Source organism: Paramisgurnus dabryanus, chromosome 13 (assembly GCF_030506205.2).
Source record: "Paramisgurnus dabryanus chromosome 13, PD_genome_1.1, whole genome shotgun sequence".
Lineage (NCBI taxonomy): Eukaryota > Metazoa > Chordata > Actinopteri > Cypriniformes > Cobitidae > Paramisgurnus > Paramisgurnus dabryanus.
This window is the reverse complement of record NC_133349.1, coordinates 2,009,867-2,031,808: the sequence shown is the minus strand read 5'-3', so window position 1 is coordinate 2,031,808 and position 21,942 is coordinate 2,009,867. Positions and strand designations below refer to the sequence as shown.

Here is a 21,942-nt window from a genome sequence, read left to right as displayed (position 1 = left end):
TAGGCCAGATTTGCCACACTTCATAACCCCGGTCCGGCCCGATGTGCATTCCTTTCTACGGTGAACGAGGGCAACTATGAACAGAATCTCGTTATTCTTCATGTGGCACAGTGGAAACCTTGGCACGCTTTGCCTTGCAAACCCAAAAGCCTTTTCAGACTGAATTCAGATGTGTGTAGTGGGTTTATCTGATTACTCACGGACATTGCAATGTGTTTAACAAATCAAAATACTGCTACACTGTCAGAAATAAGGTACAAAAGCTGTCACTGCTACAGTAGCCTTTAAAAAGCTCCTTATCTGTATAATTTATGTAACAATATAATTTTGAAATACCAATATGTACCTTTATGCACCCTTTAGATACAAATGTGTACTTTTTGAAAGCGTGTCGCTCCAGCTTTTATATTTTTATTTCTAAGAGTATACAGTATTGTGATGTGTGTGTGTGTGTGTGTGTATATATATATATATATATATACACAGCTTTTTTGAGAAAATGCGTGGTGTTAGCAACAGATTTTGATTTTTGCAATCGTGAGCTGGAATGAGAGTTGTAGAGATTTTACTGAAGTGTGACTCAAGCGTTATCAGCTGATGAGCTGTTTTACATCTTGTAGTTGTGTTGTTTTTCCACCTGGCCCAGGTTTGTTAGCAACCAAGTGAACTGTCTCTTGTCTAAACAACATTTAAGACCAGAGAAAATATAAGACAGACAGGTGTGTAATTATCAGATCTGTGCTAACATGTGCACATGACTGAATGACAGCATTCATGCATTACAGCATTAGATCCTGCAATGCAGTCGTGTTTCCACATACATCTTCATCATCATCTAAGCCTTTTGACTAATCACTTTCCATGACTTTTGCTTTTTCGCAAATCTAATTGTGTTCACTAAGGATATTAACAATAAAAGTGCAAAAATGTATGCAACCCCATGTTAAGGCAAGTCATGGTATTCATTAAATATTTGATTTATTTATTAGTGTTAGTGGACACGATTTTCTGCTTTTTTGTGTCATTAAGCACAAATGTCTTTTTCGTGTCACTCAGCACGAATTGCTATAAATAGTTTTTCGTGGCCATATACCAAGACACGGACATTGCAATGTGTTTAACAAATCAAAATACTGCTACACTGTCAGAAATAAGGTACAAAAGCTGTCACTGCTACAGTAGCCTTTAAAAAGCTCCTTATCTGTATAATTTATGTAACAATATAATTTTGAAATACCAATATGTACCTTTATGCACCCTTTAGATACAAATGTGTACTTTTTGAAAGCGTGTCGCTCCAGCTTTTATATTTTTATTTCTAAGAGTATACAGTATTGTGATGTGTGTGTGTGTGTGTGTGTATATATATATATATATATATACACAGCTTTTTTGAGAAAATGCGTGGTGTTAGCAACAGATTTTGATTTTTGCAATCATAAGTACATGCAAATAGATTTTTTATCTAGTTCATTTTTTCAGACAATCTCATTTTGCCCCTAGCAGCTTTAAAAAACACAAGACATTAGTGAAAATGTTGAAAGTGAATGAGTGATTTTGTTAACTTAGCTCTAGGTAAACACATGCCTACCCTAATACTAAAATATAGACCTACTATGAGCTCTGAGATTGGTAACCAATGATTTTAACTTAAATATTGTTAAATGGGACATGAAAATTTGACTTTTTTTATGTCTAAGTGCTATAATTGGGTTCCCAGTGCTTCTTTCAACCTAGAAAATGTGAAAAAGATCAACCCAGTAACTTAGTTTTGGTAAACCATTCTCTGCAAGCATGTGAAAAAATAGGTCATTGAAATTTGGCTCCCCTTGTGATGTCAGAAGGGGATATTACCGCCCCTTAATCTGCACTATCCAACCACAACACTGCATTTAGTGCAGATGTCAGTTCATTTGCATTTTGAAGGACACACCCAAAAACGGCACATTTTTGCTCACACCTACAAAGTGTCAATTTTAACATCTTATAATAAATTATCTATGTGATATTTTAAGCTAAACATATACTCTGGGGACACCAAATATTTATTTGACATCTAAAAAAAGTCTTGTGAAATGTCCCCTTTAAAAATGCATGTAAGGATTTGTGTCACAAAAGCTCAGTTTCCCACTCCCATCAACTATGAATAGTTTGTGATATTTCAAAATAAAAGTATAAAAGATTAAAGGAAAATTTTGCACTTAAAACCATGGTTGTGGTTTTGCATTGTATGAGATCATTTACATTGAAGTGCTTAGTACCTTTGTCATTCTTCTGATATTCAAACACTGTTTTGCTTTAACCTCCTAAGACCCGAGCTTTGGTTAGAAAGAACCAATAAATATAATAACCAAATATTTAGAAGTGTAATTGTCCACATTTGTATACAACAGGTTCCAGTTTCACAGAATTAAGTATTATGGTACAAACAACAACAAAAAAATGTGTTGTCCTTGTATGTGGACATCCGGGACTTAGGAGGTTAAATCAAATGTTGTGATTCACCTTTGAGTTGGATGTTTTGGTTTAAGTTTAATACTCCTTTAGAGAAAAAAAGGTTATGAGAAAGCAAACACTCACTGCTCAGTAGAGAAATGTGAGCTACAGAAATGTTTATGATGTATTTTAAAAACAGGGGTGAGTTTCAAAGTGGTTTGTTTTGGGATTTGTGTGCAGATTATAATCTTTAATCCTAATAATTAAAGTCAAGTTAATCTAGCTACATTTACAACTTTGGATTTTATTGTAAACTCTTCCCAACAAGATGGTCAGGCATATGGTCAGTGGCCATGTAGTGCTGGCCGATTCAAAACAATAATGTGTTCCTACCAACCTTGTAATAGTGTGTCTATACATTTTCATTAAAAGTTTTTTTTAAACAAGTGAGAGTTGAGCCGTGAGCTGGAATGAGAGTTGTAGAGATTTTACTGAAGTGTGACTCAAGCGTTATCAGCTGATGAGCTGTTTTACATCTTGTAGTTGTGTTGTTTTTCCACCTGGCCCAGGTTTGTTAGCAACCAAGTGAACTGTCTCTTGTCTAAACAACATTTAAGACCAGAGAAAATATAAGACAGACAGGTGTGTAATTATCAGATCTGTGCTAACATGTGCACATGACTGAATGACAGCATTCATGCATTACTGCATTAGATCCTGCAATGCAGTCGTGTTTCCACATACATCTTCATCATCATCTAAGCCTTTTGACTAATCACTTTCCATGACTTTTGCTTTTTCGCAAATCTAATTGTGTTCACTAAGGATATTAACAATAACAGTGCAAAAATGTATGCAACCCCATGTTAAGGCAAGTCATGGTCTTCATGAAATTTTTGATTTATTTATTAGTGTTCGTGGACACGATTTTCTGCTTTTTTGTGTAATTAAGCACAAATGTCTTTTTCGTGTCATTCAGCACGAATTGCTATAAATAGTTTTTCGTGGCTGTATACCAAGACTTCCTTTTGATGTTATTTTATGTATTGTTTTCTCTTTTTTTACCATTGTCGCTAGGGGTTGGGGTAAGAACGACTTTCTGTTACATTTCAGACATCCTAACCCCAAGCCCAAATAGTTAAAAAATCAGAAGAAAAACATGTTTAAACAAAGACATAAAATTACATCCTAACCCAAACCCCAAGCGACAATGATTTAAAAAACTGGATAAAACAATACATAAAATGACACAAAAAAAAATTGTGCTAGGGTACACGAAAAACTATAGAAATTCATTGTGAGTGAAAATCGTTTCCATGAACACTAATAAATAAATCAAATATTTTGTGCCTATATCACGAAATGCCTTAAAGTAGGTTAACAAAAAAAACTTTTTGGTGTAGTAAAATATATTAGATTAACCTTCATAATTTCTAGTAATATTAAAATTGTGAACTAGATTTTTATTAGTAAAATGATGATAAATACACAATTCATTAATGTACAAAATGAACTGTGTGGGTATAGTAAGTCGTATTACTTATTTTCTTGTATTATTTAACTGTTTTATAGTCACGGCATAGTCTTAAAATAATTAATTAAGTAAATTTTTAACAGAAACTTTAGCGCATTTAAGTCTAAAATCTGAGTTCATTTAACTTCAACTTGAGCATATAAATTCAATTGAACTAAAATATTCAAGTAAAATTATGTTGTAAGGAATACCCAAAATCCTTTGCGCCTGAATATTTAGATTTTTAAAGCTTTTTCACAGAATAAAAACTGAGAGAACTTTAACTACTTAAATATTTGTAAATAAAATGTCATAAAGGTTTAAGCTCTTATATTACTAACTTATAGGCAGTCATACATTTTGTGTTATAATGCCATTTATTACACTAAGAGTAACTATAAAGAAAATAACAAACAGTAATTACAATCTACCATTCAACAGTAAAGATTTATTTAATTTTTAGGACAGCAATGCTTCAATATTCAAAAAAGTTATATACTTCACCTAAACAATTAAAATAAATCTAACTTCTAAAATAAAAATAATTTTCTTAACAATTGTTTTCCATGCATTATTAAGTCGATTTGATTTGATTTTAGTAGGTAAGTTGTACTTTAAAAAGCATTAAATGTTACTTAAAAAAAGTTTGTGCAAATTGTTACAAGGATTTTACAAGTTGTTTTTTTCAGTGATGCTATAGTCACTATTTTAACAGGCTTGGAAAACATAAAATGAGTGTATGAACTCATGACCGTATTAACTAAAATGACATCCACACTCAAAGTTGTTCAGAAATATGACTTTATTTGGATTCTCTTTGGATTCAAATCTAAACATGCAGGAGAGAGATCTCAGGTGCCATTCTTGGTCATGGAGGTAACCCGCAAATCACCTTAGTAATGTAGGAAAGATATCACAGTTCCAAATCTTTCTTTGCGGGTTGCCATGTGACCTGACGTGAGTGGTAAGAGATAGAGATTGATTAATGTCTCCAGCCAAAGGGATTTAAAGGAGAATCAGTGTCTGATGAATGTGTTTAGATGGGAGGAAGAGTCAGACGTCTCCTTTAGTTTGAGAACAGATCACCGTCCTTGGGATTGCGTGACCCCCATCAGTTCTCTTTGGCTTCCTCTAATTTATTTACTTTTGTGGGTGTAACACAACACCGTGATCATCAAGTGCTTACTGAAGAATGTTTAGCCACACAAACTCTCAACTGCAAAAAAAATATGTTTATCCTCAGGACGGTTGTGCAGACAACAGTAATTTATCACCAAAGTAAAACCTACAGTATTTAAGCAATGAATTTGAGGATTTGATATATTGTAACTCTCAGTAGAATACAAAATAAAAGTGTGTTTAACCATAGTGAGCTATTTATATTATTCATTATTTTTCAATTAACGATTCTCACGGTTGTACCTGTATCCCCATCAGTTTTGAATATTTGGTTATATCCCAAACTAATGCAAGATTGCATGTATCTTTTACAGATAAGACAATCCCAATGCATTACAACAAGGTCAAAAATGTGATCCAAAATGGTGGTAAAGTTGATAGCTATAGGGTTAGGATGCTGCCTAAGAAGGTAGCTGCCTATGTAGACAACAGACAGTGATGTGGGTCATAAGGGTTTGGTACACAGCCAGTGTTAAATACATAGTCATTTCTTTGGCACAGTTAATCAATCAGGTTGCCATTAATGCCCAGCATGTTTATTCACATACACTTGATGTTAAAAATAAGTTATTTGAGCAGTATACATTGCTCTTTCTCTCTCTCTCTCACATTATTTTTTTCTCTCCAATTCAGTGCATTTATATCCCCACAGGGGTCTTTGTGTGTTCGTTCCAACGCCTGCGTTTAAGGAAAAAGGCAACACACAAACTAAATCAGGACAGTTGGGAAATGAGGTACACATGGTTCATTTGGCACTCATGCATTAGTATCCCAGCCCCGGAGAAAAGCTTAGTGGTTTTCATTTTGAAATTATAAGCCGAGATGTTCTTGAAGCCAACAGAAGTAACAGGACGTACTCATGTACAAAAAACAGGAAATTACATCACTAGTAATACCACACAGTGTAAATAATGTCAATATGCATTCTCACAGGTGAAACATGCTTCAGGTTCATACTGGTTTCGAACGCTAAACAAATCTCTTAAATACAAATAAATACAGTCATAAGTGTGGTTTTCGGTATCAGTTACTCCAGGCGACAGTGAAGAATAAAAGTCTTTTTTATTAGTATAATACTCAAACCGTGGACTCTTTGGGTCCTTCCTGGACTGCTGCGTTCTTGCAACCGTAGAGCCACTTAATAACACGTGCGTTTCTCTCAATAATAGACACACCTGTGGGTATCTGCTCGGTGAGCTCCTCCTGAAAAAGTCCTTCTCCAGAGTGCCGAGAAAACTCGCTGGGTTCTGATCCGCCTCCGACGCTCCTCAGGAGCAAAGAGAGAGTGTCCACTGAACTGGCCCCCGTTAAAAAGTTATCCGGTCCGAGTCTCTCCACCATATCTAGGTCCAATCCGCAAAAGTCAAAGAAGCGCTCCTGCTCGGACACAGCCAGAGAGCAGCGTAGGCGCAAGTCCGACTTTGAACGTTTCAAATCTGACCTCATTCGAGAAACGATCGGTTTCCACGGGTCCATATCGTTCTTGTTACAATTACCCACGGTGTTTCGTAAACTGTTATGCACGCTGTTCTTCGTTTGTTTCTCAAGAAAGCCGGTGTTGTCGATTTGAGGCATCGAGGACTCTCGATCGGATCTGCTCGATCTTCTGGTCTCATTACCACCGTCTGTGTCTTTGTCATTGGACCAGGACATCCGTGAGTCACCATCGCGAGAAGAAGCAGCCTTCTCTTCGTTTATCACCATTTTTTGAGCCGTTTCATTCACGCTGTTTTTTTCGCGCATCGATCCTTGAAAGAGCCTTCGAACGAAGCTGTAGCCCCTGGCCTCCATGTTGACGTTTCCACCACCGCTGCCGGGACTCTTACATTCTTTCTTCTGTCTGTAGATGACCAGGGAGTCGGGACGCAGCATTCGTTTGCCGGTGCTCCTTCGCATCATCGGAGCGCTGTGCGGAGCGACTAACGGCTTAGTGATCGGGGTTCTTTGGGAAGGAGTGGGGGGCTTGTTTGCATTGCTGCGATCGCGTCCTTCCACATCAGCTTCGGACTGAAAATTCTCTTTCCTAGAGTCGTCCTCCGAGAGCTGCGATGAAGAGGAGGGAAGTGTTTGTCTTCGTGGAGAAAGAACGGGTGTTGAGGGTGTGGACACGGTGAAGTTGCGACGGGGTAGAGGTGGAGGGGTGGCACAGGGCACTAAAACAGGTTCTTGTTTGGTATTGATGACTTGTTGACTCTTAACATATTTGGCTTTGTCGGCCTCTAGTCGTTCAACGGCACTGATTGATCGACCCCTGCATCCAGCGTCCATCTGCCTGCGCAGGTAATCGGGACCCTTGTTTAAGAGCCGGAGAGGAGAGGGCGAACCAATGGGGGTTAAGGGTTTCATTTTTGGGAAGTCACATCCAAACAGAAAGTACAAAAATTTAAAGTACAAAAGAGATGAAAGAAATCTAACGGTGGCTTTACGAGGGTTTAGCTTTCTGAATCATAGCAGGATATAGACCATGGGAATTTTTAGGGATCCATTTATAGGATCCCTAAACATGTAGACATTTATACATTGAGGTGTCAGTCTGGGAGGTTTAAGTGACAACGTTAACTGCTTGACTTCGCTATAATTTGTAACTCGTGGTCACCAGTATTCAAACAAGCATTTCTATATAGGGAAATCCTTTTCTTGTAATCCAGAATCTCTCCCAAATGAGATGTTTTCTTCACCACAGAGTGGCACAAACAGCAGTCAGTATATTTGCTCTTGATTCGATTTTTCGATTTATCGTTCTTGCAACGTTCCTTCGAAATTTGAAAGGCTTTTTTCCCTGTTGTTTTTTTCCCGAGAAGCTTTTTTGAAGCTAATGAGCTTGACTATTTGCTTTTCGATATCTGACTCAGGTCTCCGAGTTCGCTGCTATTGTCCTGCGGCGCTACGGTTGGGTTGACCTGTCCAGCTGGCACCGGGACACTTCAGAGTTTAAGGGTCGTGTCCTTCTTCTATACCTAGAACCCTGCGGAGACAAAAGGTAAAAAAGGGACCGAGATGAGTTTTTGTAGTATTTCTCAAGAAAAGGCCAATCTCAGACACAGCCCCTGTAATTTTGCCAAACTAAGAGATGGATTTGGCAGATATTCACGCTGTGTCTGTACCTCATAAATGTCCCCCGTTGAGTTAGTACCAAATAACAGTTTACTCGTACAGATCTTTACATTTATGCATTTGGCAGATACTTTTATCCAAAGTGGATTACAAGGTACACATTTTGTTCCTCAGCATGCATGTTCCCTGGGTTTGAACCCATGACCTGCTAAAGCAATACTCTCCTTTGCTTTCTCAACAATTGAGAACTGTGAAAATTTTGTACAATATATTTATATTTATTAATTTAGCAGACGATTTTATCCGAAGCGACTGACAAATAAGAGAAGAGTTTCTCTTAATACATGACAATTATTGTGATTTTAGACCACTGGGCTGTAAACAAATAGGATTTTACACATTTTAGAAAGTCTTTAAATGTAGGTAGTGACCCTGTGCTTCAGATTGCGGGGGTAATAATGGACTTCACATTGCCCGCTCTGCATTAGTTTATCCCACACGTCACATTTGCATTCCTCGAGGCCTTTACTAAATAATGCATGAGCGACTCTAAAATAAGCTAATAAAAACATGGATGTTTCCTCTAATGCTGCAGGAATATTTGTTGCATTTAATTTTGTGATGTTATGTTTAAACTTTATCATGACATTATATATGGAGAGCTTTAGGATATGACTGCAATGGATTTTACATTAAAACATTTAGGTTTGATGAATGTTCAAAGCAGATAAAGAAACATACAGTAAATACCCATTTCAGCTCCATACTGTATGTACTTGTGACTACGGATGCACCGATACAGGTATCGGGTATCGGCCTCGATACCACATTTTCTAAAGTACTCGTACTCGTTAAAAGTCCCCCCATACCTACCACGGTCTGAGAAATGTCTATGTTTGAGCGGCGTGTAAGGGGTTAATGCCTATTGTGTTGTCAAAAGACGCAGAGTTAACAACAAACTGAAAAACTATCCTTTGTTTTTTTGTTAAATTATATGACTTAAGCTGTTACCTGTAAATTTAAATCATGTTTTTTTATTAAGTACTCGGTATCGGCAAGTACTGAAATGCAAGTATTCGTACTCGTACTCGTATTCCAAAAAAGTGGTATCTGTGCATCCCTACTTGTGACCCAGTAATGACTACAGAAGTGTCATTTGTTTACAACCGTCATGTAAAATTCAATGTAAACCAGGTGTGCATACTGTCAGTTTTACCTCCATATTCAAAAAACAACTACTAAATCAAAAATCTGGAAAAGAAATAATGGCTTAACATAAAAGAGATCTCATGCACTTATTTGAAATGACTGCCTGTCGTACAGCTCCAGCTCTCCTCTGAAGCCCTCTGCAATAAATCCTGTCAGAATGGGAACTGCAACATTTTCCAGATGTGGGAGACTACGGGAAAAACATCCATTGTTTGGGAAAGTTCCGGTAAAAGAATTATGAACAGGTGTTGAACATGAGACGGTTCTTGATTTAGTGCCTTTCAAAGAGAGAGGAGAAATGCGGGGGCTTCGGGAGTCCAAACTCAGTTAAGAGTGGTGTAGGGCTGGGTGATACAGATAAAATAGCCCAAACCATGAAAAGACCTACCTTCACTAAATACCATTTGGAATCCATTCAGCTGATCTCCGGGTCTGGCGCTAGCATTTTTAGCATAGCTTAGCACAAACCATTGAATCTGATTAGACCCATTAGCATTGTACCTAAAAAAATAACCAAAGAGTTTGGATATTTTTCCTATGTAAAATTGGACTCTTCTGTAATTTCATTGTGTACTAAGACCAACGGAAAATTAAAAGTTGTGATTTTCTAGGCAGATATGACTAAGACGATACTCTCATTCTGGCGTAATAATCAAGGACTTTGCTGCTGTAACATGGCTGCAGCAGGCGTAGTGATATTACGCACTGCCTGAAAATAGTCCCCTTGGTTACTTTCAATGGCAGGGGACTATATTCGGGTCACAACTTTAATTTTCCGTTGGTCTTAGTACACGATGTAACTACAGAAGAGTCAAGTTTTAAATAGGAAAAATATCCAAACTCTTTGGTTATTTTTTAGGTGCAATGCTAATGGTTTAATCAGATTCAATGGTTTGTGCTAAGCTATGCTAAAAGTGCTAGCGCCAGACCCGGAGATCAGCTGAATGGATTCCAAAACGGTAAGAATTAAATGTTTAACTCTAGGGGAGCTGGAAAATGAGTATATTTTTTCAAAAAAGTGGAATGTCCCTTTAATCCTATATGCTAGCGTTTAGGCTATTGATGTTACAGTTATGTTTTGCAGGTCCATACTGAAAAAAAAAACACAAACTCACCACTCAAAAACGTCCATTAACAATCTCCAAACAATTGATTATTCCTCAAAATCTGATACAGACTCAAACATAAGATCTGTTTACACACACACAGAGCTACTGAAAGAGAAACAGCCAATCAGAGCAGAGCTCAACAATATTATTCATGACCCTTTCAAATAAGGTAATAATAGACCATTTTATTCTGAAGACAAATCCTTAAGTTGTAAATCGACATGTAAAACTGACTCTGGATCATTTTTGCACTTAATAAAGCCACAAACCTTCTATGTAGATATCAGAGAACAATTTAACAGATTATTTAAGCCTCATCTTATCTAACAGAATAAACCACAGTAACAAGTTACATCTGCACTTAAACGGATGCATGGTGAACAAAGCAGTGGTCTGTTTTATTAGATGTGCTATTATAAGCTTCCAGATGCATTATGTTACAGGATTCGAACGCAACTTGGCTTTGATCTTTTTTGTTTAAGGGCTAAACTGACCTGGGAACTGTGGCTAGCTTGTAATTAACCTCTGTTAATTCGGTCTCTTCTCATCTCCCTGACTTTCATGGAGCTGCTGAGCCTGCAGGGGTGATATCAGCCGTCAAACAAGGTCAAAGAGAAACCAGATGTTTTCTGTCGAGTCATATCTGAGACTGGTCTACTGAAGACTTCACACAAACTAAACCAAAAACAGAGGCCAGTCACATTTAATTCACATAGGCCTGATATTTGACTTTAGTACCGCACCTTGTATTTTTACAGATTTTAAGTGCATTTAGAGTATATTAGGAAAAGCTGAATATCATATTAATCATGAGATATTTAACACATCTTTCTTCTCATTGTCCTGCACCGTTCTCTCAGTCTGACCAACCCAGTTACCAAAAAATGTCCCATGTTGGATTTGTGACAAAAACCCTCTAGAAACACAGAGCGCCTCCTGCATTATTAATCGTCTCAGACAATAGACCCTCTGGCTCTGGAGATAAGAGACAGCACCGAATGCCTCAGCTCATTAGTTAGAGAAGCAGAGAGAAAGAGATGACATGACAATAAAATTCAACTTAGACACTCAGAACAAAAGCAGAGGCGGTGTATATCTCTCGTCTATGGCGAGGTTGGGTGTGTCATTATGTAGCTGATGTATGATGGCCGGCAGGGTCCAAGGCTTTTTAAAACACAACCCCCCCAGACCCCTACTAAATTCACTTAAAATTATGGTTAACAGAGTCACTGCGCTACTATTGTCATTCAGATGTGGTGAATGTGAGTTTGTGGATTGCTGGAGACTCAGCGTCAGGGTAAGCTGATGGGCGTCTTTTCATGCCCCTGTGTCGCCCTGTTTACATCCCCTATTATCATCATGATCCCATCTAACTGTGCAGTGATAGACAAAGGTGTGAACGACTAAAAGACTATTTTAGGACCATTACGGGTTTTGTTTCCAACTGTAATTTCGCATCATGGCCCCCCATTACCCACAACAATATTTGAAGGTATCCCATTCACAATTTCTACCAAATAAAATATTATAGAGCATGGGATGACTAGACAGATGTATATTTGAAGAGTTTGGTTCCAAAACATGATAAACGCCATTTAATACAAAAAATTGTTAGCACCAAAATCAGTTTTGTATCAGCTCAGTATTAAAAAAGTAAATTCTTCATTTTACGCAAAATACAATATCCATGTTATTCTGTCATCTTTTTCCATCTTTTTCCCAAAACCCGATAAACGGCAGTCCGCCTTTTCTGCAGAATGCAATAAATCCGGTTAACCAATCACAGCGCACCATTCCACACATTGTAAACAATAAGGGCAGCACTATGAATACACCAAAAATCCTAGTTTTTCTGATCTACTTTGTACTTCGTGATCAACAAACAAACAAAAAAAATAATAATTTTGATGGCATTGATAAACCTGTGGTGGTTTTAGATGTTTTTTTTTAGTGTTTACCACTTGTTAACTAAATGAATATAACATGGCAAAGATGAATGCAGATTTATAAATTGATTCAATAGATTTATAGTATTTTGGGGGGATAAACTGTCATGGATTTATTGCATTTTGCAGAAAAATATCTTTGAAAATCAAATTCTGGATTTGAATTTTAATGTTATCATAACCTAAAGATGCTATGTGAAAGTTTGTAACAGAAAATAGTGGTTTTCATCTTGTCACTTTCTTGGTATAGAAAACACATTTTACCCAAATTAGTCAAAATTGATTTATTGCTTTTTGGAACCAAACTCTTTATTTGTTACATAAATATCCAGACAAAAAATGTCTTGATTTCAGCTTATTTTAATGCTTGTTTTAAGTCATCTTGAAGCCACATTGGAAAATTGTTGAGACCACTGCCCCCTGCTTTTTGTATATCATGTATTACATTAAATTAATGCTAATTTAAATAATAATTCTGTCTAGACAGGATGGTTTTCATTACTGATCTGAGACCGTTGTTAATATCAGGTGTAAACAGGGCTGTGTTTGGCTTCATCTCATTGAAGTGTGAAAATGTTTCTTAGGTTCTTAATTCAATCATTCATTGTTTATTTAAGAGGGTCATTTACCTGTTACTAATTTAAATGTGTATTGATTTAGGCTTATCATCTCACTACTTATGCAAGTTAACAAAACTTCAAGTGTAAGAAAAACATGTTTCAGTTATCTCATTCATGCTAGCATTCTGCAGATGTTTCCTGTCCATTTCCTTACATTAACTTTGCTTTGATGATGACCTTTATCAAAATCTGTAACCTTAATGATATCTGTAGATTTATTCTTCCTAACACAAACCTCATGCTAATAAAACAGTTCAAAGTTGCTGTTTAACACTTTCGTAGGTCTTTTCCTGCAGAGAGACCATTTACAAAATTAGTCAAACCAAAACAGACATAAAACCAAAACAGACATTATTTAGACTATCTGCTCTCTCTCTCTCTCTCTCTCTCTCTCTCTCTCTCTCTCTCTCTCTCTCTCTCTCTCTCTCTCTCTCTCTCGCTCTCTCTCTCTCTCTCTCTCTCTCTCTCTCTCTCTCTCTCTCTCTCTCTCTCTCTCTCTCTCTCTCTCTCTCTCTCTCTCTCTCTCTCTCTCTCTCTCTAGCCCTTACAGGATGGTACTGTACATTCAAGATTTTAATGTAACTTACAATGCATTTGAGGTCATGTACATTTGATTAGTTGGCTTTTGCCTAACGTCACATGAACAAACTGGAAAACAGATCTCATCGCCAGTGTTGGGGAAAGTTACTTTTAAAAGTAATGCATTACAATATTAAGTTACTCCCCAAAAAGGAACTAATTGCATTACTTAGTTACTTTTCATGGAAAGTAATACTTACGTTACTTTTGCTAATATTGATGTGTACATTTAAAAAGTAATGCGTTACTTTACTCGTTACTTCAGAAAAGTAATATTATTACGTAATGCATGTTACTTGTAATACTTTACCCACAACAATGCTTATCCCATCCACTTGTTGACGACAGTATGAACTGATGGCAAAATCTATTGACTTTTAAGGTATTCAGCTAACCTAGGTTGATTTATTTGTGCTAGCAAAATGAGTTAATTATCGAAAATGGGTTATTGATATTTTGACATTCTCTATTTAAAAAAACTTCAAAATGATGTATGATTTGTTGGAATCTGATTTGTTGACAGAGCAAGACGTGTTTGGAGTTGATAGAGTCGACAAAGTCAATTTTGAAAAAGAGTTAAGGGTTTTTTAAGGTTCAAAAGCAAAATCTGCATCCATACCTTAAAATCACTGGTAAAACTAATAGATTTAGCACACACAAAGTCAAAAACATGTGTTGCTAACTTGCCAATAAACTGAACCCATGACCTTGGTGTTGCCAGCGCCAGCTTCAACCGTTGAGCTACAGTTAAGGCTGTATAGATGCTTTTTTATCAAATAAGTGAGCAGACTTTACCCCTTTTTCCATTAGTTATGTAATATTATCTCCTTGTTTTGTGTTTATGCTACAGATAAAACACCGAATAAGATAAAGTCTCTCCTGAATCCTGACGTGCTATCTCCATCCAACACTCTTGGACCCTGCAGCTTTGTCTGTGGGCTAACTGAGACTTTGTCTGTGTTGGATCTTTGACTCAAGAAGTCAGGTTGTTTCTTTTTGAGCTGAAGAAGTGAAGGTCAAGCTTGTTTCTTATATTAATATAAGTCTATTGTTTTATGTAAAGTCAGGCAAGGTGACCAGGATGATATCCGAAGTGAGGAATAACAAGATGAATATGTATTTGATATGTAGTATGTGTATTAAAAGACATCTAGCCATCCAAACACAGTCCAGACATCTAGGCCAAAGCGAGAAAATTTGGGCTATCAGTAAAAATTTTATAGACATTTAATCATATCCCAAAAATCACTGTTGACTTTGCTTACATGATGGAATTTCAAACATCTCACAAGCAAAAACGATATGCAACCAAATTCAAGTTTATGGGTTACTCATACCAGGACTAAATTGGAACTATAGGCGGTAAATTTGATGGCCTTGCCTGCTTGAATAGTTTATTTTGTTTTAGGACAAAGTTATTGGAATTAACTGGCACAGAAATGACACCCTTTACTTAAGCAGGGTCTTGGGTAGTGAGTCTTTGCTAACTCAATAGTTTTGCCACCGTCTGATGTGAAAAGCTAATTTAATAAACGTTAGACACAATCTCAGCTGCATGCATACTAGAAACAGCTTTTCAAAAGCAATATTTCAACGATGATCACATTACAGGCAGTGTAGAAGGCTAAGTCTTAACATGATTTCCTTAATCTGTGTTTGTCCAGAAGAAAAATCTCCTCTCGGGGCAAACAAGTGATAACACTTCATCCACTTATTTCTAAGGATCTGACAAGTCAACACATTTACAAACCTCTCGTTTAGTCAACATGCAGATATTTCCTTTAGTATTTCTCCGAAAAGAGCTTAAGGGAGCATTTACAGATCTCTTTGAGACTCTGATGTGCCAGGCACATGTTGAGGCCATTACAAATCCACGGTGGTGCCCTCACATCAACCCATTAAATGCGGCATTAGCAATCCCAGTCTCTATTTTCTCTTATTGACAATTAACACTCGCCAGTACAAATGAAACTGCATCGATCATCCATTGCTCTCACATGAATGACCTGAATACAACCAGCACATAACACTTTTACAATCAAATGCATGTTAGCTGTGCCATGCAAGACAATGTATATAATGTATAAAGCAATATAGATATTTTAGTCTTGTTCTTTCAAAGCTCAGAAGCCTCAGGGGTCTCTGCTATGTTTTATTAAAGTATCAACGCATCTAAATTCAGTAGAAAGAATAAAGCTGTAAAATTAATGTTAATGGCACAGCTTTGAAAATGTGAACTTTGGTGAATTTAAAGATACATTAGTTCCTACTAAGATCTCTTCTAGGGCTACGTTTACAATACAACAAAGTAGTAAAAACACCAAAAAGTTTTTCCTTTGCATTATATCACATAACAGCGTTATTAAAATGGTCCACGTATAAATGGATCCACACTTAAACTTTTGTATTATGCCTGCCAAGCCAGAAGATGGCGAGGTTACTTTGTAAAGAAGCACTACACATCTGCGCACATATGCATTCTCCTACAAAGAGATAAATAAAATAAAAAAACTATCAAAAAAAGAAAAAGCATCAAGCAACTTTTATTAGATGGATGATGAGGTATTACTTCACACAATCCTTAACTATAAAGCGGCAAAATTTTGTAAACTTTCTTGGAGAAGTGTTAAGAAACTCTTGAGCAGCACAAACACAGTCCTGTAGGCCGCTATTGTTGTTTATGGTTGTCAAATACTCGCACATGCCTGTTGACTGAACACACAAACCTCGCATGCACATAATGTCACTGTTTTCACAGATTGGCGTTTATGTTGTTTTCAAAAACATGCTCTTTGAAACACATTTTCAAAAGTTAGCATTTTCAGGACCTGAAAACGTCACAGCTGCATTTCTATTGCAGATATGTGCAAAACTTTAGCGTTATTTTCTAAAAGTCGACAAAAGACTATTGCGAAATGACAGCGTTTCCATTAACCGATGATATGCAACCTCTTGCGATAAGTCATTCCAGACATCATGTGGACTGATGTTGGTGGGTTTACTAATAGCACATCTATGGCACTAGGCATTATTTTTTAACCAAAGGAGACCTAAGAGTATTATCCAAACATTATTGGCAAGGAAAGCCTCTTATACTTAAAAGCAGAAAAGTTTCTGAGAGGTTTAAGTACATACCGCGTCATCTTCAAATAATAATTATGTGACTTACTTGCATCAGACTACCATTGCCGTTTTTGCCACCTCATTCAATTCAATTTAATTTGATTTATATAGTGCTTTTTACAATTGTTTAACTGTTTCAAAGCAGCTTTACATTAAAAGATGCAGGAGAAAACAGAAAAATCGAAGGACAACATTAGCAGCAGAATACAGCGGCTAAGATTAAACCGTACTAGCGTAGTAATAATGTAACGTGTAAGGGTGCTAAGTTAAGCCAGGCCAGCTGACTCACTCACCAGTGGCCAGTTGCATAAAACTTAAAGACTAGTCTTAAAAGTTAGTCATGAATTTTTTTTTTCAAGACGGATCATAACTGTTTTAAGTATGTTACATAAAAAGGTAGATTGCTCTAATTTAAATCCAAATAATAAGACTGATTAGCACTAATTAATTGCTTGTTAGTTAGAATCATTCTTAAGACGCAGTCTTAACGTCACGGCTATGTTTATGCAACCGGCCACAGGGGTTGAAAAAAAACCCTAGCAAGTGAAAAAAACATTTTGCGATATATTGGAGTTTTTGTGTCAATTGGCTGTATTTTCAATTTGCTATGTTAATTTGCGCAATTCAAAGGGTAATTGAAACGCAGCTACTGTTGTGTAAACCAACAGCCAAAATGGATAAAAAAGTGTCCGGTTTTGGTTGATAATGTTTTTGTTTAAATGGCCCTTATAACATTATACACACATGTAAGAGAGTCTGAAAAGAAAAAAATATCCTTTTGCTATCTAATTATTATCTGTTTATTATAAACAATTAAAATGAAATGAATGTCATGACTGATATTTCTTTGTTTATATTACAACCGTGTGTGTCTGGATGTTTTGGCTTGAGGTCTTACTGTATCCATTATGTGACATTATCCACTGAATCTTTCATTTCATTGTGCTTTGTGTTGTATGTCACTCAGCGTATGACTATGAACATCAATACAGCCGTACACATCTCATCACTTTCTCTACTCCAGAAAAAGGTAAAGTCTGAGTCTCTTTCTGCTTAAACAGACCATGCGATCATTGCCATTTCCTTCATAAGCTTCACTGAACCTGTCAGCTGTCTTTACTCATTCAATGACTGCTCACAAACAGACCCAGAGGTGCACAGAAATAACCCCTGATCTTTTCTCAGTGCCCCACAACTTCACCAGAGCCATCAAAATGTCTTGTCACAGGATACAAGATCAGGCTGAGAGCGTTAGGTCTGATTCAACCTGGCAGGATGGTAGCGCTACCTAACCAAACCTTCATATCAGAAGGGTTGTGTTTACAAGGCCACAATGTCATGAATACATAAGGGAAACCTTAAGGCTTTTTGAATCGGGACTTGTCATTTACAGGATCATGGCAGAAGTTTCAATCGATAATATATTGTTTTGTATTTTGTCACAAAACTAATTCAGCTGGTCTGTAAAATACATTTCCCATAATTCCCCGTGATTGCACTCAATGCACACCATTGGCTTCCTATGTCAGTGCATTCGTGCTTAAACAGATTTCAGTTTTTATCAGGATGTAAAAACGAAATATGAAGTCACCATTTCTTTCATATTGAAATCAGTTGAACCTACGCCGCATCGAATTCAGATATCCAAGCTTTTAAGTAGGAAGTTAAGAGCGACTCGCTCTGGCAGCTGTCAGATGAACCAGCTGGGGTTTGTTAAGATTTGCTGATTTAATATTAATAATAAAGTAAATCAATAAATCATGAACTTTATAAGTAATAGATGCAATGGTGAAAGGGAATAAGTAAACCCATAACAAGCACACACATAAAGCCGGTGATGTCTCTTTAAAGAAAGACCCTTGACCCCTTTCATTAGTAACTCGAACCTCTCGCTCTTACAAGGTGGAGGGGGTTAACACGGTGCCGTACTGCAGCCGTACTACAAACCTAACGTTTTCTTTTGAGGAAATGACTGCACACATGATTACACTCCTGTTGAAAATAGCATAGGCTGAAAGAAGAGCGACGTTTGGCTTTGGGTTTAAACAATAAAAGGAAAACAGCTGTTGGGTTTCCGTGTCGGTCCCATAAACCGATTTGTGGGATGCAGTATCTCAGTAGTCGAGACTGATGTGGTCACAGCAAAATGATTATGTGCTTGTGGAATCTAAGAGATGAAGGACTGGAAACGACCGGTCAGATGTTGGTTCCTCATTGAAGGTTTACTTCCAGTCAAAGATCAAGGCTCATGGGGTCAGTGGTTTATCACCAGACTCTGGTGTTTGACTGCGTGGCCGTCTCTTCTAAGTCATCTTACAGTGATGTCAAAGTTGTTGTCAACACCTCAGATGAGAGATGCCGGTCTGGCACAGACTGGTTTTGCCCGGGGCCCTCGCCGACACTAATAAAATGTGTGCATGCATGCTATTACATCCAGGAGCTTGTAACTTCTGCAGTAAACCTCTGGGCATGTTGGACGTCATTATTTGGGTAGGGCATTCAATCATTTGGCAACGCTGCAAAAAGTTTGACGTAGTTTACCACACACTAAAAAATGCTGCCCAAAGCTAGGTAAAATATCTTCTAGGTTGAGTTGGTCTATATTTTACCCAATTACCCAAATATTGATTATTAAAAATGTATGCACACCTAAAAGTTAAGCTTTCATAGCTCAGAAGTTATATCCAGTTTATTTTTAAGTAATAAAAGGGTTTAAGGTGTTTCTCCTAAAAATCTTTAGGAGAAATATATACAAAAGGAACAAGTGTTGAATTATGTTAAGCATAAGAAGCTGTAATCTGGTTTTGGAGACTTTTGATGAGAAAAAAGTTTCAGATTTGGCCAAAAAGTTTGTAAAGTTTCAAAACAAAAAGGTTTCCATTTGGTCTTCTTGGTGCAAATGATCTTGTAGGTGGAAAGTCATATCGGTCTCAGCTGGTCTTCTTAGCGCTATATGTGTTTAAACGCATGCTACAGAAAAACATCACAGCCCTCATCCTCATAAAAGTATTTACATTTTACACGCAACAGCCCGTTACAGAGATGATAGAGCAAGACCTCGCCATAGACACGTGTTTATTCTACTTTATAAGAAGACAATACACACCAGTATGAACCGGTGCGGCTCAAGGACAGGTGAAATCCCAGCGTTTGGTCTACTTTTTTGGTATGTTTAGACTACTCCTGAGGGTTTTATAATGCTGACCTGACAGAAAGTGAGTGCACGGTCTGCACATCTCACACGAGTAAATCCTTCGCAGTAAAAGCCTCTGTGAGAGGGTTAACAGCTTTGCCCAAAGTACACATAATGTATAAAACAATGCCATAAAACTTCACAAAGCAAGTAGTAAAGCGTGTAAAATGCTAGCAGCAGGTCTGGTTAGTCTCACGCGTTTCCAAAAACACACGGCTCACTTCACTTTCCTTTACCTGAACTTTTGTTTTAAAGCCTGACGCTAACAGACGTTGACCTAAGACTGCTTTTACTCTGTAAACATTATATAAACTTTCATGATTTCCCATAGTTAAAGGTGTAGTCTAGAGGTCATAGTCCACTGAACACCAACAATGAATTTCTCTATGTAGACATCAGCAAAAATTTACAATAGAGTTTAAACACCGTGAATCTCGACCCATCGAAACATGACTGCTGTTTGAAATTATTAATCCTGAAACAACAACACCGTCACAAGTGTGAATCTGTGGGTGGAGTTAACTGTTTGACATAACAATGGAAGACCAGGGAATGATTCAAACAATCATTAGTTTGGTACACAATTTTGTTTCATTAAATAACACTTTACTTTATATTATTAACAGAAGTTAACACGTGTCACTCTGAAAAACAAACGGTGCTGTATAGCACCAAAACAGTTGCTTTGGATCGTAACGATAGAAGAACCATTTTTAGTGCCATATAGCACCGGTGAAGAACCAGTGAAGCACCAGTGAAGCACCTGTGTAGAACCATATAGTGCTATGTAAAACCATATGTGGTGCTATATGGCCCCTATATGGTTCTACACTGGTGCTTCACTGGTGCTTCACTGGTTCTTCACCGGTGCTATATGGCACTAAAATGGTTCTTCTATCGTTACGATCCAAAGCAACTGTTTTGGTGCTATAGCACCGTTTGTTTTTTTAGAGTGTAGGCCTATTCATTTAACCAAATAAATATAATTATGCCATTCTAATATATGCATATGTAAAGTTAATGTCAACATTACAGCTCTGTTTATTTAGACACACTGCGAATGCGTTATGACAATTTGTCATAAAAACGAATTATTACTTTATTTAACGCTATTAAAACAAAACACAGAGTTTATCCATAACTTGTAAATCAATATGCATCTCTTTAAAAGCTTTAAATGTTTAACAACAAAAATATACCGTTTAATTCATATGCAAAATTGCATGAAGTGTGAACATGATTTAAATGAAGAGCAATGACTTGTTTACAAATAAATTAATGATAAAATATTAGATTGAAACAGACGACTGTGTCTCAACGCTATGCGTATTTATTTAACGAGTTTATTTCGAGACGCGCTCTCTGATTCCCCGGTTACTAACGGATTCATCATTAAACTCAATATAAACTGATGGTAGGCTATGTTAGTAACTGTTAATATAAGAAGTGTTCATTTGTTTCTTACCTTTATAGTTTAATCCGTATCCGCGTATAAAAGCGTCTTTTATTCCCCACATGAGATCCCGAGCGGAGCTACTGCTGTCTCGAGCCGCGCGCACTGAATGCTGGAGGCGCGCTTGTTTCTCGGGCATGTGAGACACGAGACCGTCCCACCACAAGAGTGGGCGTGCACCTGTGAGTCTGTGACCCCCCACTATGAATGCACGAGCTGAGACATTTACCTGCACCCTTTGTAACTTTTGGATGAACATAAAGCGCGTGCGTATAAATGTATTTTACTGTTTATTAAAACTGTGTAAACTTAAACACTTTTTATATAGCATTCAAAGTATTGGGCGATTAATTATATATTTGTATAAAATATTTATTTGATTAAATTAGAATAGTAAACCCATCAAAACTATGAATAAGCAAGCATAAAAATAAGATTTATGTGATGGCTTAAAGCATCCAAAATAAATCAATGTAATAATTTAACATCTTCAACGTAGTCACATTTGTCCTAAAATGTGCAAGAATG

General features: G+C 37.0%; 1 protein-coding gene across 1 annotated transcript; it reads right to left on the bottom strand.

Annotated features, from left to right (window-relative positions):
• Window positions 1-4,733: 4,733 nt before the first annotated feature.
• On the bottom strand, window positions 4,734-21,520 carry fam110d (family with sequence similarity 110 member D). The gene is made up of 2 exons (XM_065298998.1): window positions 21,427-21,520; window positions 4,734-8,093 (listed from the first exon to the last, which is right to left on the bottom strand). The coding sequence occupies exon 2, from the start codon at window positions 7,472-7,474 to the stop codon at window positions 6,206-6,208; it is 1,269 nt and encodes a 422-aa protein (XP_065155070.1). The 5' UTR covers window positions 7,475-8,093; window positions 21,427-21,520; the 3' UTR covers window positions 4,734-6,205.
• Window positions 21,521-21,942: the final 422 nt, after the last annotated feature.